Consider the following 25,999-nt stretch of genomic DNA (forward strand, 5'->3'; position numbering starts at 1 on the left):
AAATATAAAACCATTAAATGATGTAAGGGATACAGTAGAATGCCCAGTCTCACCTTCCTTAATAACATAGTCCTGAAAATGCTATATCAAGCAAGTAATTTATGCACTTTTTATAGTACTCCCATCTGAAATATGCTTACCAAGATATATTCACAGTAGAATTTTCTTCATAACTGAGACCACATTGCTTTTGCAAGTTTCTGTGGGATTTTATATAACACTCACCAACACCACACCACCCCCAAGTCTTCGACACAGACAGAGTGAGTGCTGCAGTATGGAAATTATACTGAATCAAGGGACAGGCAGGGGAAAAAAAAGAACAGAATTGACTTTTCCTTTTGAATGATATTTTCATTGTTAAATAAAAAAATAATATCAGCAACCAGTTTTTCAATATGCACACTCCATGTGTGAATTCACACAAGAAAACTTTTCCTCTTGCAGCAGTCACATGCACCTCTGGAAAGAGCCTGATGGTCTTTTCAGCTATCTCTCAGCCTCACAGTCCAAATCTCACTGGGTTTCTGAAAGGATGTAGAGACAAGGAAGAAGGAGGGTGGGAAGTGAGTGTACATGTGGACTATATTTCTTGAAGCAGCCAGTTGCTGGTAACTTCTCTTGCCATCTTTAAGCCATAGCTCCATGTACATTCACATGGATGGGAACACCAGACAGCAATTAGTACATGTTCATATTTACCTGTGTGTGTCTTGGAGATGTTCATGAAAACAGCAAGTACAAGAACTCTCTAGTAAATGTTAATGGCATGCTTGAACTGTAGCATCAGGCACAGGTTTGCCAAAATCTCTGGCTATCACTGGGGCAACTGTCAGGGAAAGACACACCTCCCAGTAATTCAATTTATTCTGCATAAGGTCTAGGGGACAGCGCATGCTGTCATCTGTTTCCACCTTGGCACCTGCATGGAAGCGGGCTATATTCACTTGGACCCTGCCAACCTGACCCATTTTGTGATTCTATGATGTGGTAGTGAATAAGAGCAGATAACACAAAATGCTTAGACTGTGGCTCTTGGGTGTGACTGTATGAGCACTAGCAGAAAGATGATGTCTGAGGCAAAGAAACATTTTCTGGAGGAAGCCATTTGATGTTGAAACCATCTGGAGTGATTAAGAAGTCTAAACTGTTGCTAAGAGCTATGGGACTGGGGTTCATTCCCCAAAGCAGCCACTCAGTCTGAGTTTAAACATATAATTTAGGAATATACTGAGTTTAAACTACAAAAAATAATGCCACGAAAAGGCATGTCTTCAAATAGGGATTTCATCTCCTGTAAATAAGAAGACTAGAAGATTTTGTCAATGTAGCAGACACCATGGCCTTCCAAGCCATACTGGATGCATCTCGTAACACTTGAGAAAAACCCGGAGAAGTTCCCTTGATCTCCGACAGAGTCACTCTCAAGCACTTATTGGAGGAGGAGACTGTATTTCTGTTTTACAGAACAGAAAGCATTTGGCAATTTGGAAATTGACATCATAGGGATACTTAAGACTGTGATCTCAAAATCAAGATATCTTCCTATGCTCAGAAAATGCAGTGGTTATTAAACTAGATGACAGTGATACAGGAAATCTGATCTCCTGAGCATTTCCAGTCTTGGTAGTGACTAGGTAATATTAGGGGATTTCATTGTAGACTTAGAAGACATAGTCAGCTATCTGATAGAGTTGATGTCAGTAAATCTGAATTGTTGTGGACCACAGTTAGGACTGTGCTGGACAGCCAGCACGGCTTCACTAAAGGCAAATCATGTTTGAAAAATTTGGTGGCCTTCTACAGCAGGGTTACAGCAGTGGTGGATGAGGGAATGGTGACTAATGTAATCTACTTGGACTGGTGGAAAACACTTGATACTGTCTCACAAAACATCTTTGTATCTCAAGTGGAAAGACATGGATTTGATGGGTGGACTCACTGAACAAGAAATTGGCTGGATGGTTGCACTCATAGGGTGTAGCTCAATGTCTGTGTGGAGAAACCAGGTGTCTGGTGGAGACCACGATGTAAGAAGTGGTGGGTGTCCCTCAGGTGTCTGTAGTGGGACTAGTATTATTTAACATCTTTGACAGTGATATGGACAGTGGGATTGAGTGAACCCTAGGCAAGTTTGCTGATGCCAACAAGTTGTTGGGTGCAGCTGACACGCTGGAGGGAAGGAATGCCATCCAGACAGACCTGGACAGGCTTGATGCAACCTCAAGAGGTTAAACAAGGCTAAGGGTAATCCTGAACATGGATACAGTATCAGTGAGTGCATTGAGAGCAGCCCTGAGGAGGACTTGGGGGTATTGTTGGCTGAAAAACTGAATCTGAACTGGCAAAGTGTGCTTGCAGTTCAGAAGGCCAATGGGATCCTGGGTTGCATCAAAAGAAGCTCTTATGAGACTCCACCTGGAGTGCTGTTCCCAGCTCTGGGGACCCCAACAGAAGGACAGTGACCTGTTGGAGCTAGTCTAGAGAAGGCCACGAAGATGGTCAGAGAGCTGGAGCATCTCTCCTACGAAGACAGGCTGAAAGAGTTGGGGCTGTTCAGCCTAGAGAAGAGATGGCTCCAGGGACACCAAAGAGCAGGATTTATCAGGGCCTCCTGCTTGCTCACATGGCTCAGCATGGAAAGACAGGCATTGTGTGCCAGTTCTGACCTGAGACAAAGCCAGACAGATGAAGCCAAGCTGATATCTCCACACATGTCAGTCTTTGCTTTCAGTTCCTTCTAAAGCACTGCACTTCCTCCATAGAGCGATATCCTTAGGATGACCATTTCTACATACTATGCTCCTTGGGACCTACTGAGTCCTAGGGGATGAGGTGGAGGCCAGATTTCTGAACACAGAAATAGATTAAGGAAGGTCAACAGTATCATACTCATGGGGCTAACATATGGCTAGTAACACTCGGGAGGTGAGAAACAGTCAATTGACAGAGAATAGACTTGTGGTTTCCACAAGGATGTCTGAGCAGCTCAGACATAGTGCTGTTGGAAACACAATGGTCTAAAGACATAAATAAGGAAAGGTCTCTGTGGAGAACATCAATTTGTCCAATTGATGTTGGAACAAAGCAGGCAGACCTGCAACACAATCTCTTCTTCCGCATTGCATATCGAAAGTGTATCTGTTTTTGCCAGCTACATCATTTCGGTTAGTAGTAAATAGCCGATCTTCTTTTGAACTCTGCTTTTGATGTGTGGAGGCAGATTTACCTTTTATATTTTGGATGGGCTGGTATCTCTCCATTGATGCAACACATTGAGAAAAAAATCTTTTTCATCTATATGATTTCAAGTGCTTTCTTGCTGGCATTTCACCTAGAGATATAATCCTGAATAATTTACTCAATATGCAATTGACATCTAGAATTCAGAGGTATAAATGAAGTAATACACTCTAAAATTTTATTCAAAACAAAATTATCAGAAAAAGGATGGCCCAGGTATCAAAATAAAAATTATATTATTTACCTCTAAATATAAACCCTTGCCAAACTATCCTTCCCTCCAACTTGCCAGAACTGACACTAACTAAATGACCTGATGATTGCCTTGATATTTTAACGCTTTCATTTTCTCACTGCGCCTTGTAACAGCAGGTGAATGCCAATTTTTGTGTGTGTATGTGCGTGTGTGCAATCTAGGATTGCAAATATTGTAACAACCAACAAAATGGAAAATGGAAGCAAATGCCAACAAAAGTAAAAGCAGGAAATAAGACAATAATTTGCAGTCATAAAGAAAAAAATGAATAAATAAATTACATTTCTGAATGACAGACATTATAAAGACTCCTGCTAGAAAACAGCAGGAATCTCTTTAATCGGATTGGCCAGCCTAGATTCAAATGAGCAGAGGAGAAAAAGTAATACATGTGGTTTGATTGTGTGGCTCTTGAAACTCAAGTAAGTCTTAATAAATCTGTTGTTATTCTCCTTGATTCATTATTTTTTTAATACTTGCATGGGTTCTAAAAGCCTTAATATTTGCAAATTGGCCCAATCTCAGCAAAGCTAAATAATGTGAAAAATTATATCTCTATGTGATTATGACGGAGTCTCCCACAGAAGAGGAAATAAAAAAAATAGCCAGTCACTGACAAAAGCAGAAGAAATTAGTAGATCTAATACAGCACATCATCTTCCTCTCTCATTGCAAATGAAGAGCTAAAGTTCTTTAAAGATCAGCATTTTTTTCCCATGAAAAATGTTGTCTTATGGAGTTATATCCACAAGGCTTATAATATTAATATCATATGTAATGGAGCATTTTGAGATTATTTCTTTTATCGATGATCCTTGTAGGTCCCTTTCAACTCAAGATATTCTATGATTCCATGATTCTATGTCTTACCTTTCACAAAGACATAACACTCCCCTCCATGTCCTTTTCTGCCAATTCAAGGAGCAGACAATACTATTAATCCTCTGTGATCAGTCACTGCTGTCCGATCCAGCTCAAAATTTGAAAACTAACTATCAGATACTGGCACTGCCTTGGTAATAAATGATCTACAGGTAAATTATACAAACACAAAATTATTTGAATAAATTCAAATCACTATTGCAAATAACTTTCTTGTTATAATCAATTTTAGTTTGTTCATAGGCACTCATTCTAGAAAAGGGTGCGTGAACTAAATTATTCCTTCAAAGCATTTACTATGCTTTTTTAGCTGATAACTTTAATTATTTAAAACCAACCTTTATTTCTGTATTATAGCATTATTCTGCTCTTAAACACAAGCACTTAAACATGGACACTGTAACATAGTATTGCAGTCTTAAAAATTCCAGTCTAAGCTTCCATACATACTGTCTCTAAGAGAGACTTGAAGTTAATATATTCAATGCATAAGAAAACAGATTTTAACCTGGTGACTTTCACTTATCTCTCATAAACATTAGTAGTAAGAGTCCTTCAGGCCACACTATCTCTCCCTATGTGACTTCAGTGCCCTCAATGGGTTTTCACTGATGTAACCAATTTATTCTATTATTAGAATTTAATAAACAATCTCTGATGATATACAGGAAGGGAAATAATTCACCCTTCCTCTCTTGCATAGGCTTCTCAGTGATAACAAGAGTAAAAAAGGGTAGAAAACACTATATTTGACATTAGATCAAGTACATGTAATTGTGAATTCAGATAACCATTCTTAGGTAGAGGGAAATCTCATTTGTATGCAGTGACTTCAAAGTAGGGAAAATACTTCAAATAAAACTACAGTACTCACTGCTACTGCTTTCCTTAAGTGATGGAATACTTTTATCAGGCCAAAAGGGTATACTCTTTCAAAACGATTTTTAGAAATCCACTAAAATAAACCTACACTTTCATGCTTGAGATATTTTTTGTGCCTCACCACAGAGCTCGATTTTGCTGCTCCACTACTTCCCAACAGAACATCTGGACTACTCAAATACATGGCATGGCACAGCAAGTGCTAATTACCACAAGAATATCATACAACAGGTTGAAAACTTTTTTGCAAACAATACATGCCAGAGTTTAGAAGTGGGATGCATGTCAAACTGAAATAAGAGTGTAGCAAGAAATTAATGCACAGAGTAGAGGTCGCTCATAACTTTTTTAGTGCAATTAATGCTAAGTAGCAAATTGCTCTGAACCAACAAATATTCACTGACTTCTCCAGGCCAAGGACTTCACACACTTCTCTCACAAAAGCACGATCTGACAGTCATTTTAGGAGGACAATGAACAACACTTGCTTCTAGAACTTTGGATCATTTATGATCCAAAGCCCAGTGTAATCAATGAGAATATTTCTTTTGATGGATATGCATACACTGAAGTAGAGCACTGACAAGGATGTTATAACCTAAACAGCACAAAGAAAATGTAGGTGCTCATCTGAGTACCTGTGCCATGGGGGTAAAAAATGCTTTGTGTTAAAGGGAAATTTCAGTTTGAGACTAAAGAATATTGGGAACAAAGTTTTTACCATTTGACATGAATAATGTTACTAAATATATATATAAGTATTATCCAGAAGATCTCCTTTTGGCACAAAAAAATTCAGCAGGCCAATTATTGCACTAATCCTCCTGGATACAGCCTTTGATTCATAAGAATGATTTGTTTAATGTAGATTCTGGAGATTATAAAAAAACCACTAGGTATTTTGAAGTGTCATGACAAAGTCCATTCTCTACACTACAATTAGTGTTTGTCTCCAAAAATACCACCATGAATCAGCCTTCACACCTAGAACATTCATTTCCATCTCATTCATTTATGGGGTTTCTGTTCATTTTGAGAAGCCTTGATGTCTTTTAAATAGAGAAGAAACTGCATGTTTCAGAAGACTGACAGAAGACTGTACATTTTAAAATACTTGAAATAAATAAGGAACAATTTCTTGACATGTTTTCTCATATATTTCACATTCCAAATGCTATTAATATGAAATGGTTTATAACTAGAGCAGATTTTGAATGTTAATCATTAGCATATATATCAGAGTGGGCAAAAGAGTAAGGAAAATCCTGGAAAATATCTTAGCAACAACTTCGTTCTAACATAGAGGTTATTTTACTCTTGATGATCTCTACTTTCCATTTTAATTCAAATACTTTGATTAGTCTTTTGCTATCATGACAGAAGACAGATATGACGTTTATTGCTACTAATGTTACAAGAGTTTTATTCTTTATATATATATTCTTAATATTGCTGACTAAATTTTTAATCTCAAAATCAGTATTTTGTACTTCATTTGAATTTAGAAGTCAACATTTTTTTCCCAGTGCCTACTGACATGTCTGACAATATTCCTTTTGATTTAAATATGATAATGAAAAACCAAAACCAAAACCAAAAAAAATCCCCAAAGCCCACCAGCTGGAAAAGCTTTGTTTCTGAAGCTTTCTTTTAATTTTTTTTTTCAAAATTCCCATGTGAGATAGGACTAACCTACTGTAAGATGGGCTACTGTATTTGTGCTGTTCTCTGTCTCTGCAGACAGAGTGCTACTGATCTTCATGCTAAGTCCAGTGCTTCCCAAGGAGCATGAGCTCTCCGTGCATGTGAATACCAATCCTACTGGCACATGCCTAAGTATGCCAGGACTTTCTAAAGGGACATCTATTCACCACATGCACACTACACAAACCATATATACCAAAGACATGGGAGCCCTAGGCTGGGTCCATAGTATTTCCACAGCATCGCTGGTCACTCCGTATCTTTGTGCCTTTCTGCTCCTTATGAAGCTCCGCTGGCAAGCATTCCCACATCAATGTGTTAAAGGAATGAAACATTAAGAAACGCACAAATTAACCATCCTGATAGCAAATTAATTAATGCAAATAAATGCAAATTCAATGCACTACCCTGGCATGGAATGCTAATGAGAAAACAAGTTATTTAGTCAATCAAGGAAATATGCAAATAAAAAACATCCTTTTCCAAGGTACTTTGACGCAGAAGACTAAAAGAAATTAAATACTTCAAGTGTATTTTGAGTGCATAAATTTCTATTTGTGTAGTTTGTGATAAGAATGTTCTACACTGTGTTTTCATTTCATACAAACCTGGCAATAGTAATATAACAAAATGCATTTCCTATTTAAAAATACTGCAGAAATGTATTTTTTCACTAATGTGAAGTTTGAAACTTACTGCTGAAAAAAATCCTAAACAACTAGAATGTGTTCTCAGGCTACTGTTGCAAATATAATCTTATCTAATGCCAAATGGTACAACCAAGCAGCTTGTACTTCTCAAAAGATAACAAATAGCTTGTCCTTCTAAGACCTGCTGTTGCAAACAGTATTTGTCTTTTTCCACGTGTGCACCTGAGGACCACTATTAGAGGCCAAGCATCAGATGACAAGTTGCTATGGAAGATCTGCTGCCTTCCTGCAAATCATTGCATGGCTGTTTTTGTGGATAAGAACATATTATTAAACACAGCACATATAAAGATGGGTCAGAGACCAGTGAAAAGTACTGGTCATCACCTGCAGTAATAAACAAGATCAAGTGATGTAATCAAAGTTCCAGAATTAATTTCTGGAATATCAGGAGTGATCAAATCAAGACACCAACACTAATAAATATAATTGTCCACAGTTGTTGTTAAGAAGGGATAAGAACAACACTAGGTACTGTTTGTTTCTGAAAAGTAAGCTTTAGGTTAGGGGCTAAAAGGTAGCAAAGATTACTTGCTGCTCCTTTGAGCTTTTCCATGTTATCTCTAAGCCCCTTCTCTGAACAATTCGGGATACACTAATTACTTTGTAAAGCATTTGAAAAGTATCCATCTGAATATTTTACCATTGTTGTTATATTACATTCTACCCTTCTGCATCTGAAAAATCAGAAGGAAATGCTTTTACACCAAGAAATGGACAAACAGGTTGCTGTCAAAGCTGATTCCTTCCCATTAGTCTAATACATAATGGAACAGCAAAATTACACCACACTAAAATGTTAACCTGTGAAGTTCCATGCTTAACTGGTTCCAAGCTGTTACATGCTTAACCCAAACAGTTCTCTCTAAGTATACAGTGAAATTAATGGAAATGGAATTACTTTTTAAAGAAAATAATATACTTCCATGTAAATTCTTGTATATTTCCAATACACAGTCACTCGCTGGGCTTTTTTTACATGGGTTATTACCTTCTCAAGATCTATGTTACTGTTGCCACAATACCTATAGCTATAACAAAATAAATTGCATTTCCTCTATAGCCAATCTAGCAAAAGTAGATATTTTTAACACAGAAGTGAACCCCAGTGATATAAAGGGAAATATTCATCAAAACAGAAGCCTAAATCTTCCTCTACTTCTATCTCAAAGGACTTTACATTCTCTGCAAGCTCAACTTTCTGATTTTTATTACTACTTGGTATATTCTAGAGATTTAAACAAATGACCATTGCCAGCTATCTAGTGCTTTCCATTTAGTGAAAGGAATAGCAATGAAAATTTGCATTTGGAATTCTCTTATTTCATTTGCCTGAAACAATAGAACTTGTCTGAGCTTTCCACAGTCTGACACATGTTTTTTCAGGTGAAATAAATATTGTGGGTTTTGATGGACAAATGGAAGAATGCTTTAAGACTGTGTTTGCCTATGGCAAATATGCTGTATTTCTTTCTCTTCCTTGGTACCTTCTTTCCAGCACAACTACAAGTAAGGGTAGGGGGGCTCTTTTTAGGGAGAATAATTGAAGATCGAGTGGCATTACACATTTTCCAAGGTCAAAAGAGAAAGATAATGGAAAAAATAGAGTCAAGCATTTTGAAGCTGGCATAGTTCTATAAAAAGGACTGTGAGTTCATAGAGAGAAGGAGATGAACATGCTGTTCACCTGTAGCTCTGCAGTATAATTTTCATATCAAGTGTTAATGACAGGTAACCTCCCTAGAGATTTATTCATTCATTTTCTTTCAGGTACAGTGTATTAGCCAAAGACTTTTCTGCACAGCCATGCTGCCATGATGTGAATCACAATTAACACCAAGCAGCCAGGGGTTGTTTGTTAGATTATTAGAGCCAGTGAAGCTGAATGACTCATTCTATGCTATTTCCAGACAGAAGACAAGAAATTCATCACAGGCAGATGTTAATGATAGGCTACCTGAATCCCTATAGAGGAACGCCGACTCTTAAGAAACTCCTCTGCTTTTGTCACTAAAATGGCCTTGTCGCTGGTCCGTATGGAGGTGCTCTGGCCCTCGGCCGCGTGGCGCTGTGCGGCTGCAGTCTCCAAGGCGAGATTCATGGCCTTGTTGCTGTCCAAACTGTCGGTGGAGTTGTACATCCCTCGCCCGTCCTGCGGCCACGGGGATATCCTCTGAGTCCGGCTGTCGTGATAGGCATCCTGGGTGGATTCTGTGCTGCTCTGTGCCGTGACGGAGATCAGTGGCTTGGAAGTGGTACGAGGGGGTACCGGTGGTGGTGTTTTTTTGTAACTTGTATAAGTTACAGCTATGGAAAGAATTTAAAGAAAAAAAAGATAAAAATAAAACAAGAAAAAAAAAAAGAGAGAAATCAAGATTAATCTGATGGAAACTTCACAACAGAAATCACCTTAAGATTCTGCTACTTAAAAATCACCTTAAGATTCTGCTACTTATGATGAGGCAACATAGTGTTTTTTGTGAATCTCACTATTAGTTGAAAGTGTCTCTCAGAATCAGATGGGTATCCACAGAAATATTTTATTTCAACCAGTAAGGAAGGAGTGGAAATGGGAGACCCAGATTACAGTGAAGATGAAAGAGAGTTAGTGAGGATATGTGTGTTAAGGTTTGTGCTGGGTAGGTACACATTGGGGCTTCTGAGGTTGTACCCACATGGGATAAAGCTCATAAGAGAAGTAAAGGAAATTTTTTTTTCCCTCTTCTTATCATCTGAACTGTGAGCTCTGTATGGATACAGTGTATTAAGAAAGTAGCATCACTATACTGGAACAAAATATTATTCAGTAACTTCTTTATGGTATGGCACACTTCAACCTTTTAAAATACTTCCCGATGCACTGATTGGAATTAGGCAAGGTTGGCTACTGACTTGTGTAAGAGGCATATATTTTTAAAATATCCACAATAGAGTAAATAAAAAGAAATTCAAGGCATGTAAAAACTGTTATAATATATGCAAAGCTACTAAGACTTCGATGAGCAGAGCAGTAGTGAGGCTGGTTTAACACAGATCCTGTCTTGCAGCATAAGGCTCAATAAAACATCCAAGAAAGCTCTACAGATGCAGAACAGTGCCAATACTGCTTCCTTACAAAATTTTAGAAATTTCATAGAGATTAATATGTAGTCATTAATATCACACAGCTGAATTTTCTAATTGTCTAAGCCCACTATACTATTCTGGTACTAAAAAGAGCATTTCTGTAATGGAAGAGTATTTTTCACAAAGCACATATAATCATAATTCATTAAATTAGCAAGTGTTAAAAATTGCATTGTGATATGTCTGTCTGTGTTCCTGTGTGGAAAAACCAAGTCTAATTAACTTCTTGCATAGTTACAAGAAGATAAAGTAAATTGCTTTGTTTTCCCAGGCCATTTTGTGATTCTATGATATTGATAATGCTGAAACAACATGATATATACATGCAGAGTGACTGAATGACTTAAGGAAAAAGTCTGCCTTTTTCTGGTGTTACTAAATGCATTGACATTACTCAGGTAACCTTGGAATTGGGATTACTTGAGTCCAAAAAGGATTCTACAAGAATTCCTCTTCCCATTACACAAATACGGGCTGATGAGTGCTGAAGTCAGCCTCTCCAGTTGTGCTTTTTGATATAAGGATATGTTGCAGCTTTCTAGAGTGAAGAGAGCAGCTTAGGAATTTATTTACACCTGGGAACTGCTGAGCCTGTGTCACTAGGCCAGCATATGTGAAAAGTGAGCCTAGAGAAAACGACTTTTAAACACTGATTCTTGATAATCATAAATAAAAGAGTGGTCATATATAAAACAGAGTAAGGCAGAGCTGGGAAGCAAAAACCTTCATTTAAAGAACACTTTGAATTACTACTGATGTTGCTCAATTCTGGTAAAGATCTAAAGAGAGTCTTGCTCTGAGCTAAATTGCTCTAACAGAGTGAAACATGTAAAACACGTGAAGCATGCTCTTCAGTTTCTAAGACTGGGTGTTTTTTGAAGTGCCATTTTGTTGTCCTATCACCAATCTTATCTTCTGTCACTTTTGTAACAGCAGTTAAGAAGGAAGAGAACCTGAAATTTTTAAGATGCTTTGCGGAATACAGAAAGTTCATAGAAGAAGGGAGGGCTGTAAAGCTTGGAAATCAGGATAGTGTCTAATGAGCTCAAGCAGTGGCTCTAAGGAATGTTTCCAATAAGACAGTAGCCATAATGCTGCTCCCTCACCTTCTCCCTGCAAATGTAGATGCAAGTGATCAAAGTGCTGGCAAAAATTAGAAATAGAGACAATGGGGTGAAATAGGATGAGTGATATCCCGCACAAGAAGCCAATTTTACCTATAACATAAGACAGGTTATCACTGTTGTAACTACTGTTTTTTACTGTCTGTCTTCATGCAAAAGAATAGCAGTGAAAAATGAAACATATGGTAAATGTGATAATGAAACATCACAAGTAAGTATATCCCTACTACTTGGGCAGCAGATCACTTTTCTGTCTAATGAATATAAATGTTAAACTTCTGTTGCAACCTTCATAGCTAACTTAATCTTCATTTACATTTCTAAAAAAGAAAAATTCTCCTTGTGGCAAAACCAAAACAACTTGCTTCTCCCCCCTCCCTTTTTCCCCCCCAGGATTGAATATTTTATTCTAGAAATTTCTGATTCTTTCAGTGTGGTGACATGTTTTAAAGCCATCAAGTATTAGAGTAACTGCAGTATTCTGGCAAGTATTTGATCATGAACACTAAACAGGATTTAAAAATTCCAACAAGTAGAAGAAATCAGAGGAAAGACTGGAAGCTTGTGAGAAATTGGCTACATATTTAGAGTGAAATATGGCAAGAAGAAATCCGATTAATTCCTAAGCTACAGTCACAGAGATCAAATACTGAGCAGGGAATAAAAAAATCCATCTCTACACAGTTAATGAGTTCGTATCTGGAACAACAGTTTCAGAGACACAGAAATCTGGGACTAATTGGAGACTGACAAAATCAGGTGGAGACATGCATTTGTGAGGCAAATCTTGCCACCAAATTCTATTTACTTTAATCATTCAAGTGGTTCTAGTAAAGTAAATAGGATAACTTCGGTGAATAATGTGACTAAGACTTGTCTAAGGCAAACTTGATATATGTTGCAGACTTAAAAGATGACTACATAATAGATTAGGGGTTTGGTAAAGGAGAAAGTAACACAGTAATCCATAGTTTACTGTTCATGTTTGGGTTTAGGTTTGAATAAGTATTGTCTTGAGGTCTGAAGCATGAAATTTTTTGTCACTTTCAAATTGTTTCCATAAATAATTACATCTGTGAATATTACAGTTATCAACAGTAACATTTGTCTATCATGTCCAATTCTTGGCCCTGGCACACATTATATATGGGGAGAAACATTTCCTTCTCCTAATAGAAAATGAACTTCCTTTTTATTTATCACCCCCTTGGTATGCTGGTGGACAGGAGCTCCTGTCAGCTTTGCATCATTTGCTGCTTTGAATCATTTGCTGCTTTGCAAATTTTATTTGCCTTAGTAGTTATTAGTCCAAAGCAAGTGTATAAAACCTAAATGCTGCTTTGTGTCTTCCTCCTTTTTTGGTGCATCATTCTGCAAACTCCAGAGCTGTGGTAGATTTTGTAATTCCTACAGGGAGGGCTGGCGCTGGGTAATGCAGCCCTGGAGTACTGAGTCCTGGCTGAGGACAGTGCCCCAGTAACTCCATCCAGGGCACTAGTGATGAAAGCTGAACAGGGAACAAGAAGACTGGTATGGAGGATCCTTGTCTTCAGTCAGAACAAGCTGGGTGTCAGAGGCACCACGACAGTGAGGGATGAGACCCAGCATGAGGTGGGGGTGTCCAACAGCAAAGCACCAGGAGGGCAGAGCTGCCACAGGATGGCTTCAGACTGATTTAAATTGTGGACTTCAGCAAGCCTGCTCCATGTTCAGACATATAAAGCATCAATTCTGGATAACCTTCAGTTATTTCTGGTGCTTATGGAAGATGACCAAAGATTTCCGATTTCTTTAGTTTTCTGAGTGGTTTTACTGTGCATATCCTGAACACTCCTGATATTTCTCTCACCAGTGCTGCTGCTGAGCAAAGTAAAGTAAAAGCAACAGCCTTCTGCCATGCTGTTTGTAAAATCTATAGCTGCTCTGAAATACAAAGAAAAAGAAAGCAGATGACCCAAGAGGTAAATGTCTTTTTCATAAATAAACTAAACACAGAAGGGATTATGAAAGAGAAGCTAAAATTTTCCTTCCAGGTGTATTCAAATGCTAGCTTGATATAAAAAGCAGAATTTATTTTTTGCCTATTTTAATGAAGTAGGGAAAATATTTTTTAAAGTTAATAAGATACAGCATATCTCCATCTATTAGTTTCTAATAATCAATCAAAAATTTTAAAAATGGTAAAACCCAGTTCTAATTCTAACTCATATGGGTATTTCAGACTTCCATTTGAATCAAATTATTAACCATTCAGGTACTTGTCCCACTTCAACATAAACATGTGCAACTGGCTCCCCTGAATTTTCCTTTAAGGAAGTACACTGTTAGAGAAATAGAGAGAAAACAAAATGGTTCTGTGCTGCTTCATAATGGACCAGATTAAATAATGATGCAAACCAGGTATAAATTGTTCAGGAGAAGTGAGCAGGTATCAATGCAGCATAACCTGTATTAATTCGTTACCCATTAGGAAAAAGTGTAAAATGTCAAATTGGTTTTGTAAGGATTGATATCTTAACTGCCAGATGATCCACACATATACAAGATTGTCTGTCAGTGCTGAATTTGACACACAAGTGGCTACAAATGACCTGTTCTGTAAATCACATTCATTCTGCTTATGTGCTGTGTGATGCTAGCCAGGCAGCACCAGTCGGAACCAGAGCATCAGGTATTATGGCAATACCACAGAGTAGCCAGGAAGACAATACCAGTAACAGGATTTTTAAAAATTTAACTGATATAGCTGGAAGCAGAATATCCCTCTTAATCTACACTGCATTTGTCTAAACTTGCTTAAGGTTACTGTTGATACAGCCATAGAAATAAGACAGTTACTCTGCCCCATATTTCAGTGCCAACACTGTTTGTACTAGAAACAGAATTACTAAAATAATTCAATTTAGGTATAACTTCGGGTTAGCAAGAGATATTTGCCGACAGAAGGAGGGATATATTTGATGAAAGAGCAGCTGCTGTAGGCTACATTCAGAACACCTTTCAAAAAGCAACCTTTTAATAAATCACCACTGTTGGTCCATTTGCAAGATAGAATCACCTGAGGGGATTTTACAAATCAATATGACCATTAACCACTTAGTCAAAATAACATTATTTAGGCTGAGATCACAAAGTTAACTGGATGATGAATTTACATGAAAGCACCATCAATTAAAGGAAATGGTTGTCCCTTATGACACATGGCAGTAGTAAACTGAATTTTCTGTTTTGTAAGGAAGCTTCTTCAGAAAGAGGATAATTACTCTGCAGGGAGTGTGGAACTGCCCTGGAGGCACAGCTCCCAGGGGCATGTTGCTGCAGGCAGACAGGGCTTCTCTGAAGAACCCCAGCACCAAGAGAAACACAAAGGCACTAGATCTTCTGCTTTGCACAGAGAAGGTGAATGCCAGCCCTGAAACCATTTCAGAAGAGGAAAAAGAGACCTTCTCATAATGAAAGGCCATGATCAAATTTAACTCTATCAAAAGAGTACTCAGTTATTGGATAGTCTTTTGACCATGGTGTATACTGTTCTAGCCAAAGGCTTTGAAAGTCCCAGCTAACATGACTGTCCTTGAAAAGTCCTGAAACCTCTTCACTGTGCTCCATCCCAGTCATTACAACCTCTAAGTTACTCTTAAAATAAAAATGTATGTATGGATGCATAACAGTTACTTCTCAAAACAAAGAATGATGAACATTAAAAGACCATTAAGAAATCAAAAGTGACTTTGGAGAAAAAAAAATCTCAGACACTAAAAGAGTTTATTTCTTACAAAAGGAATCAATTGTTTGATGATTTTTCTACCAAACCAAGGATGTCAAAAGTAAAAATACAAGTCCCTACTTAAAAGAGAGGGTTTTGGGATACATCTCTTTATATATCTCTTTACAACTTCCATTTACAGTGGTTTTCAATGCCAAACACTATTAAAAGGAGACGGTAATGTCAAACAGGCCAGTTTAACTGTACAAAGGAAATCTACTTTCCTTATAGTCAAATTCTGGAATGTTAGCAAGGGGTTTCCTTCTTGAACCAGAAAAACCTTTAAAGTTGAGTCATAACAATAAGATTAAGAAATGCTTAGTTTTGACATGTGATAGCCTCTGGTATTTAATTAAGAAAATGTATCTATTAGAATGAGGGGAAAACCTTAACGTAAATCAGTCTGTTTGGATCCAAGTCTGCCATTTTCAATGTGGGCCATCAGTGTCTACCTCAAAGACCTACACTGGTGATTGCGGTGTACTTTCTCTTTTCAATGCTGGAGCAGTTTGTGCTCAGGCTGCACACTAAAAAAGCATGATTTGCTCCATTACGTGACCCTAAGCATTGCTAACTGAATGTAAATGCAAGTCCTTCAGAGTACTTCTCAAACACACACTTTGCACTTAGTTGAAACAGTGGCTGTGTATGAGTGTAAGGCAGGTGAGGGAAATGTCACATACAGTCCAGGGTTCTCCAGTCCTTTGCTGCTCCCTGAATAGGTCTACACCTTTGCTTGCTGCTCTGGTAGTGAAAGATCCTGTAATTTCTGAGGGCTTTCCATGTGCAAGACTTTCTCCATTTATAAGGTAACTGAGAGCAGGGTTTTGGGTTTTTTTATTTGTAAGGAGATTCAACCTTGCAAAAGCAGTCATTAAAACTTACCAATGTCATACTGTGCTTGAAATTCAAGAGATAATTTTGGCTTTAATTAAGATAATTCTTCTAATTGAATTTTGAATAATTTTCCCTCTAACATAATCAGAGACATACTTTAGTTATTAACCTATCTTCCTGCTTCTTCCATTTTCCCATTCAGCCCTCCACAACGAATCCTAGTCAGTAAAGCAACCAGACAGTTTCACAGTAGAAAGTCTTGAGCTTGGATATCCGTGAAAAGACCCTGTTTCTTCCTTTTCAGATTAAGCAATAAGAAACAGTGATATATTCAGAGTGAAAATTTTATGAGATATTTTCTTGGAAAGACTGTTTATACCCAGATGAGTTTTACCAGCACAGTTTATATGATGGGCTGCATTTTATTTAAACCACATAACCCAAAGCATTGTCTGGGTAGTGGGCATCTATAATTCATAACCTTTTTTCCTGCTGGATCATTTTACATGTCTTATGATTAGGTAAACCTGGATATTTGTTACACCCTAAATCAGATGTTAATTGGTGGTCTCATGCTGCCATAGTCCACGAGGGCAAAATGCTGCATTTATTCTGTGCCAGTATTTTAAGTAAGGTCTTTTAGTAACAGTGAATTACATCATACCTTCAAGACAGTTTTTGAGAACTATACATGGGAATCCATCTCACCTCACATTAGTCACTGAAAAAAAACAGTCATCCAGGCTCAAGTTAGTTGCCGGATGTCTTTTAGAATTATTGTGAGAAAAATAAGCAATTCTGGGGGCAATTCTCACCCATCTTAGATGCTTATTTTACCAGGAAATGAATCATCCTATGCTCTTTTCTGTCAGCCATAAAGAGAATAAAGGACAATCAGCTCAGATCAGGACATCTAATTTTGAAAGTCACCATCCCTGGAAGTGTTCAAGAAACAGCTGGGCCTGGCACTTGATGATATGATTTAATTGACATGGTGGTGTTCAGTCAAAGGTTGAAGTTCGATGACCTTGGGGGTCTTATCCAACCTTAACAATTCTATGTTTCTATGAAATGCCTAAAGGGGTGAGATAAACTCCAGCCAAAAGCTCTGTCCCTGTGACAGAACAGGTCTGTACTGGGACATAATCCCTCCAGTCTTCTGTTCCCTGTGTTCATTGAAAAGGTGGGAACTTCATCTCCCCTGCTCCACATCCCCTGTGAGCTGGCTGGTAAAGTAAACCTGAGTGGAATTTGCATTAATGACTGAAACATAATTTTCTGCTCCTTGATCCTTTCTGCTGAAGCTACCACATAGCAGCCAGTACTAGGTTGGCCCAAGGTACCTTTCTAGCTTCACAGAGGTATAAAAAGCCACCCTTCTGTATTTCTGTAGTTTTTAAATTACTTGCATGGTTTTAGGCACTGGACTAGACCATGCTGTTAATCTCACTGCAGATGTTGATATTCAAGTTGGTGAATCAGACCAATTCACACCAGCTCAGGATAGAGGCCATTATATTAACATATTGTTTATGTAGACAAGAATTGTGTTTCTTATATGAAACTTTTTAAAAGAGTTTTTCAAAATAGCATATCACTGAAACTGCTGTCAAACAAATTCCATATAAAAACTATTTTTTAAGTGACATCTATTTTTGATATCTCTCTGCTGAACAGAATCTATATAGCACTTGTGAAAAAAGACTGAAGCCAGTAGTATGACACGTGACCTCAATTAGAATTTACTGGAGTAAGGCAAATTTATTTTTTTAAAGGCAAAGTTGTTTGTTCTTTTTTTTTTTTAATAAAAATAAATCTGTGCATGCATCAGGTTAGTCTCAATATTCAGAGTAGATCCCTTTAGGCTTAAGTTCTATCTGATTAAGCACAGCTATCTGATTTTGTACAGGAAACTAACAATTAAGTGGAAATGTGACCACTAAATTTGGAAAAAGCTGGAGACTAAGTACACAGAACAGTCTTTTAGGAGAAGAAAAATATAAAAGGAATTACTGTAACCAAGTTATTCAGTGTGCAATATGTTACCTCCATACTGAGGAAACTTAGGTCTGTAGGCAGCTCCATGTTACATAAATGATAAAATCTGTTTTGACAGTGTAATTAATGTTAGTCTCAAAACAGAAATGCAAATCAAACAAGACATCAAGATCAGAAACTGTAGGCCTTTGCCAAAATTAAAAGAGATGTGGGCAACACAAGCCTCATAGATTGCTAATGGACTGGTTACAAAGGGTTCTATTTTAGATCAGTTAATTAGCAAGAAATTATAGCCTAACCAGCATCCTGTAGATGGCACAGTAAAGTGCTGACAGCTGTATTGCTCTTCTAAACAGTTCCTATGTGCCTCTGAAATACTGCATGAAAAAACACCATCTCAGTTTCAGTTGCAGGAAGGAAAAATGTTCCTTTAACTAAATTTAATTTTCAGAATGTGTGTGCAGCTTTTCAGGAATACAGATTGCACTTGTCACATCATCAAAACAGTAGGAGACAAAGAGAAAAAAAGAGTTCCAGAAACTAAAAATCACTCTTATTATGCTACTCTTTTCACATTGAAATAAAATAGAAAATTTGAAAATGGTTTTCAGTAGAATTTCCTCTTGAACTCCTACATACTCTTCTCATTCAATTCAATAATTTCCATCAGCCTCCTAAACCCCATCATGAACATATTATGTAGGCTTATAATTGGTTTTGGTTTTCTATTTTCTATTTTCTTTCTTACAGTAACTGTGTGTAGCTTGTGATTTTATTTAACTTACAGTAAGGAATTCTAAGCTGAATAGGATGAGAAAAACAATTTTCTCATTTACCCTCAAGAAAATGTTGCATAATTTTAACACTACATTATGATAATAATCTGACATTAAAGAACTTAAGTGATTACAAAATATTTTAACTAGAGATAATTTAATACCTTTAAATAATTAATTTAATCCACAGAGAGCTACAAGTCTGGACACAATCTCAGAGTGCACTTTTTTGTCAAATCAAATAATCATTTTACCCAAGAAGCTGATGGAGTTGGTATCAGTGTCAAAAACAGTGCTAAGAAAGCCACTTGCAAGCTCCCAGCCCTGTATTTAGGTGAAGAAAATGATGCGGCTGCGTTTGCTCTCTCAGCTCTGTAAGTCAGAGCATGGCTCTCTCAGTTATCCTTGTTTTCAGTGGGATCAGGATTTAATCTTTGTTTTCATCCTATAATACAATTTGAATAGGTTTGACTTTTGCCTCAGATTTACGGAAGTTAGCTAGCTATACAATGCTATCATTGTAGACTATTTTTATAGGCAACAGAGAGAAATAGGGATGTCCAGAGGATCACTTCTTTCATAATAGATACCAGTTCTAAAGGAGATATATATTCTTTGGTTAAAATAGGATAATAATGTGGCTGCCTTTGACAGCTACATTTTAGATATATGCATCATGTATAATTCATGAGATGAATTTTTAAGACTGAAATCTGTAAAATTTTTTTAATTGTGGGAAGAAGACAGAGCATGGAAATATATGTATTTTTCTGGACACAGGAATATCCCTAAAGGTAAAGAAATGCATATAAAAATCGTGACTCATTGATATGTCCTTGATATTGTGTTTAGTCTCAGAAAGCCAAGTGATAGGTTAGTCTCTTCAAACTCAGTGTCTTCCCTAACCCTGGATGCCCTCTAGTTGCCCTTGAGGAGTAGTAGTGAGCTGCTTGGATTGCTCTGGTAATTGTGGTTTCCAGTGTGTGTATATTTTAATGGACTATAAACTGAGACTGAACCTTGGTCTTGCAGTGAGTACAGACTTTGTTGGTAAGTATCAAGCTGCTATTAGGTAACCATAAGACACCACAATGTAGGTTAGGGTTTGTTGATTCTCTGTTGGTGCATAATAAGATTCATACACTGTATTCAGTCTGAGTCAATCTCACCAAAACATAGGTAAATAATTCCTTTTCAGAGATCCTAGGCCTTTCTGCCTAACCAACTGCCTCTTGTCCAGAACGACGCGATTCTCTTTTAGGTCTTGTGTGGATGTCTCAGATGTCTCAAATGGTACCAGCCAATTGTCTTTGAACTAATCGGAGTTCGTTGTCATGGGAACTGAGACAACTAGATTGCACAAAAGCTTCTACGTTTAGTTGCCTCAATATGGAGGCAAACCCCACACCATTCAACTAACCTGTCTAGTCAAAGGCTAATTCTGTCTGGTTATGCCCTAGGAATGTCACCAGTATCTTTATTTTCTCTGATCCCCTGGAAAAAAGTATTTCAAGTACATTTTAAGTATCAGATTTATCAGTTGCCTTTCCAGGGTAGACCTCAGTCTGAATAAATTTCCTGACACAGAAATGGATCAAATGATGCCTGCATACCCTGCACAGCAAGCATTGTAGTTCCAGTGCACATATAATTTATTATGGCTCCTGACACATATGCCTGCAACAAAAACCCAGGATTGAATACATGCAGAGCTTCTGAGAAGGTTATTTTCATTCATGGAAAAACCCAGAAGGAGAAGTTCTAGCAGGAGAGGGGTCCTGCCTTCTTCTTCACTGCAAGGAACCATGATGACCTGGCGCTTCCAGACTCTCCCACCCTGTGATCTTCCCCCAGCTGCACAGACCCACCAGAGGACAAATTCTTTTGGCAACCTCAGGCTAAATAACTGGGCTGAGATTTATGTCCACCACTGTCAGCTTCTACTATGTCAGGAAGGCTTCAAACACTGAGCAGTGAATCACCTTCCTCTCATGTTTTTTTTTCTTATAAATTCTTTTTCTTTTTTTCCCATATAATACCATACAGCAAATGAAACTGAGAAAACTCCACAAACAGAATAGCTTTGAAGCCAAATTCTGCTAGGGGAGGGACTATGGATGTCCTTTTTAATAAAGAAAGAACCAGCTGTCTGGCAAATCCAATGAGTTACGGACAAATTATGTCAAGCACAGAGCAGCAGGAGCAAAGAAAAAACATTCATTACACATTTTTTAAACTAACCATAGATGGAAATCAGTGGCTTCATTTTTTATCTTTGTGTCTGAAGATAATCTGTACCAGGGCGAACGAAAATTATGAAAAGCTCCTGGCTACTGCTCCAACTGTTTTCATGCCTCATCAGCCTGGAGAGGCCAGGCAGCCCCAATTAGCACAGTCTTACTCCATCTAAGGGAATCCCAGGTTTATGAACAGTTGTATGGCCCCTAGCCATCCTCTGTTGAACTCCTTGAACTAAAGTGTTTGTGTCACCTTCATCCCAGTGACTCCCTGGGCCATTTCCACCACGTAGAGCTGCTATTGAACAGCAGTGTCAGCACAGCAGCAGAACTTCAACATGTTTAAAAGAATTAAAAACTAATTATGCCCCCCAGATACACCCAGAACAATGAAAATGATGTGTGCACATCCAAGTGTAGGACTAGGCTCATTGTTTGTCAGTATATGATTTATTCTCACAGTATAGGAACATAAGTTGGCACAGCATCAAAATATTAACTCAGGATGTCGAAGTGCTCACAGAGATGTATATGGCGTGTTTCCTGCAGAGAGTTAGAGTGTCAGATAATTCCATGGAGCCTCAACAGTAATTGAGCAAAGTCAATAAGCAAATTATAATTGAGAACAGAGCCTTCTATATCTTATTTGGACTCAAGGTTTTGTGGTTTTAAACATACCTGTTGTGGATTCCACTGCTAGCTGTTACTTAGCAATGGATACCAGAAAACCCCTCTAAGACTCAGTATTTATTTCTATAGAGGGAACAGAAGTTCTGGAGATGTTACTTCATGCATACATATTCCTTCATTTGGCTGGATTTTCCTAGTCATAGTGCATTGGATTAAGAAGATTCAAACAGCCACCTGGATGAGGTATCTCATATTTGACAAAATAAAAGAAAACCACACATTTATTGATCATAAAAAATTTTTCTTTTAGGACATGAAGAGCATTTTTTCCCAATTTTTATATTTAGACACATTTATAAAATTCCTTCTGAACTTTCTCTTATCCAGACTGAGAAGTCCCCACCCTCTTATGCTTTCCTCATGGGAGGGGTGTCATAGGTAGTAGCACCATGACTTTTGTCTGCCTTTGGTATCTTCATATCTTGCAAAAAAAAAAAGACAAACCAAAGAAAACTAAAAAAAGAATATCTACTGCCATTACTATTCAGATAGCAACCCTTTTAGGGTCTGAGGGGGTATTTGTGCTATGGAGCAGTACAATTTCTCTGTGAAATATCAAATTCTCATGCCTTTATGTTTGTACGTACTTGACTGTGCAATCTATTTACTGGCAATGAGAGTTTTGTGGCTATATATCAAATATGTGCTGTAAAAATTCACCATACGTATGCCTTTATTTGAAAAATGGAAAGCTGAAAATAGCTTTAAGTCAGGAGAAGGGAAACCTGCAATTCCTCAGGCATCCTGAGTAATTGTATGAGCTCTAATTGAAAACTCCCTCATCCAATGTGACCTTGTTTGAATTAATTGGTTTTGGAATTAGTGCTCAATAGTTCAGCAAACGTGGAATTCTCTGAAGTTTGCTCATTGCCAAGCACAGTCCAACTGATTGAGAAAAGTGGTCAAAAGACAGTTCTCTGCTTCTTATCTTCTTCAGTGAATTCTTTGGCAAGTATGAGCTTAGCTGAGCTACCTACTATGAATCAGATAAAAGGGGGTGCATTCACAACTGACAGAATCCTTACGTTTGGAAAACATCCAAGAGATTTTCATTATGCTACATTTTCTACAGAAATAAAAAATTGCAATGGAGTATACTGGCCATTTAAGGCTAGTAGCTATGTTCCCTGAATTTAGCAGTGCTTCATGCTAAGTTTCTCTCAAGATTAGCTGGAAATCCTGAAGTGGGAGAAGTGACCTTGGACACTTAACATAGGACAGAAATCCCGGATGCCTTTATGTACTCTGACCCTGTCCCCATTGTGCTGAAGTTCACAGGTAGTTGTATTTTTTTGTCATTAATCCATTCATCAAAAACCACTGTTATAGCCAAAAAAAATGTGTTAGAGGAAAATGTGGTTTTAAGAAACTGAAAATGATTCTATCTTTTATTCATCAGCTTAAAAACCAAAGAACTTAACTGAGGCTACTCAGTCCGTGCTTGTTGCTAGAGAAGGATTTTGTGCATCTGACTGAATTGCATATTTAGTATTTCTGGCTTAGCTGTTTCAATTTGCATATAAAACCAATATACACTGAGAAGATATCCCATCTGATAGGTGAGCTTCCTGAGCACCAGCCTAGAGAGGTAGTATTTCTCTCAATAAAGGTGAAAGGGTTTCATACAATGTATAATAATGCCATTACGAGAAACTATGTGTGCCCCCCACATCCGAACAGACGATAACTTGTTGTTCAAGTTAGCCAAAGGTACAAATACCAAGTAACTCTCTCTATCAGAGAAGGGATTTTAACATGTTCACCTGTTTCACAAGAGACCATCCTAACTGCTACCTCTGGTACCATTGCAATTCAGAAAGTATTTCTGCATTCACGGTAAAACCAAACTAAAAAACATGTGAGGAAGCATCCTGATATATTCTATAATGTATGGAGTGAGTAATATAAAGGACTCTATCTACATATAGAACTTGTAACAAAAATAAGTTGATCTTCTCAGACAAACAGAAAACAAGGGAGAGTGGTTAGTATCTTCCAGATGTCCTCATTGGTTGTTTTCATAGTATAGTCCACTGTTGTACCAGGGTATTTGAAGTACTTTTCAGTAAGAGAACTCAGGTTTTGCAGGTGGGATAAAGTGCACTGCAGCACTGCTCCCAGCCTTCTGCACTCTGTTTCCCAGTAGGACTATATAGCCGGGGCTCACTGCAGCCTGAACTGGTGGTGATACAGATCCAGTACCTCAGGCAGCCTGTGCACCTTCCCACAGCATTCTGCCACGCTCCCCAGGTGTTACTGGGAAGGAGCTTGCCAAGTTGACAGCGTAGTGAATATACCTGCAGACATGCTTAGACAATAGGGAACCAGTATTACCTGGGAAAGTGACCCATTTTTTATGAACTCTTCCTGAAAAGTGAAGCATTGCTTGTAGGAGTAGCAGAGCTGTAAGGAAGTAGCACTTAGGATGACTACTGCACCCTGTGACTTTCCATTCAGGAAATTACATGTTGTCTGTGATGGAGGGACGTAGTGGGAGGCAGCAGCAGCTGGAGCTGTATTTTCTCAGCTGTGCATCTGACAGCTGCGATTGGATACAGTTCAGAGACAGAAAGCATATGCTGTCACTCAGGGCTTTTAACATCAAGTATTTTTTACTGGGTTCATTATCTCTTCACAGAATGAAACGCGATGGCTAGAAATGCCCTAACCACAATGAAACATGAGTCTCAGCAAGGGTCACAGAGAGCCCAGTGTAGCACTAAGTCTGATGAGAAACTTGTTTGAACATGTTTTAGGATGGCTCTTTGTGGTCCCTTTGTAAACACATGTTTCTTCTTCCCAACACCCCCCACAGCAACTGTTATCTCCCATGCAGGAATGTCCTGGGAAAGGTGTCCTGAGGTGTCCCATTGGTCCTTGTTAACCCTTTCCTGTGATTGGGTGTTCCTGTAAGCCCCTTGAGACTTCTAATTGGTTAACCTGTGATTCTCCCTAACCCTATAAATGTGACATCCCCAACAATAAACGCGCTCTTGCCTCCTCTCCACGCCCGGTGTGCTGTCTCTGTGCCTGCCATGGGGCCACGTGGGTGGTGGGGGGAGGGGAGGGCACCTCTCCCCTCCAGGCTCGGGGCCTGAAAAACCCTGTCGCTGGAGTCCCCTTTCCCTATCCCTCAAGACGTCGGAATGGTTCTTCAGATGGAGAAGGAACCACAACTGGGCTCCCCCACGTCGAGGGTGGGGAAAGGGATCCAGAACTGGTGCCACCGTGTGAAGAAACGAATTTACTGAACTCTTCTATGAAGATAGGTGATTCCTAAGGCGCAGATGCGACATCTGTGTTCCCCGACGCCCCGAAGTCTTCCCCAATCCCCCTCAATCCGCCGTAATTGGTGCCACGTGGTGAAGGCCAAGATTGTTTGAACTCTTCTGTGAAGATTAGAGCAGTCCTAACGCACAGACTGGGGCGAAGTCGTGCTCAACGGTGGACCGGAGTCTAAGCGTCAAGGTATTAGCAGACGGCATCACCACAAGAGAGCAGCCTGTTTTGAATACCTCAACCTTCCTGAGGACATTCAGGTAAGGAGCAGACCCGGCATATTCCCTTATAAGCAGACTTCGGCATACTCCCTAAACCTCTCCCCCTGTAAACCTGTAACTACAAGAAGCGTGCATGCCTTTTTAAGAGAGAAAAAGAAAGCTTAAAGAACATATCTAATTCCATCCGCAAGTCATCTAATAAGACTGTTTTGCTAACCTGAAAGATAGTCCCGTTTCTAACAAGGGACTTAGACCACGCCAGCATGGC

General features: G+C 38.4%; 1 protein-coding gene across 23 annotated transcripts in view; it reads right to left on the reverse strand.

Moving 5' to 3' along the window:
• Positions 1–25,999, reverse strand: part of DLGAP2 (DLG associated protein 2) — a 454,541-nt gene that overhangs the window by 24,380 nt on the left and 404,162 nt on the right. For all 23 annotated transcript variants that reach the window (XM_064650400.1, XM_064650418.1, XM_064650396.1 and 20 more), the window contains one exon: positions 9,635–9,984. In XM_064650400.1, coding sequence (XP_064506470.1) covers positions 9,635–9,984 — 350 coding nt within the window. The remainder of the gene's footprint in view (positions 1–9,634; positions 9,985–25,999) is intronic.

The sequence above is a fragment of the Pseudopipra pipra genome, chromosome 3 (assembly GCF_036250125.1).
Source record: "Pseudopipra pipra isolate bDixPip1 chromosome 3, bDixPip1.hap1, whole genome shotgun sequence".
Lineage (NCBI taxonomy): Eukaryota > Metazoa > Chordata > Aves > Passeriformes > Pipridae > Pseudopipra > Pseudopipra pipra.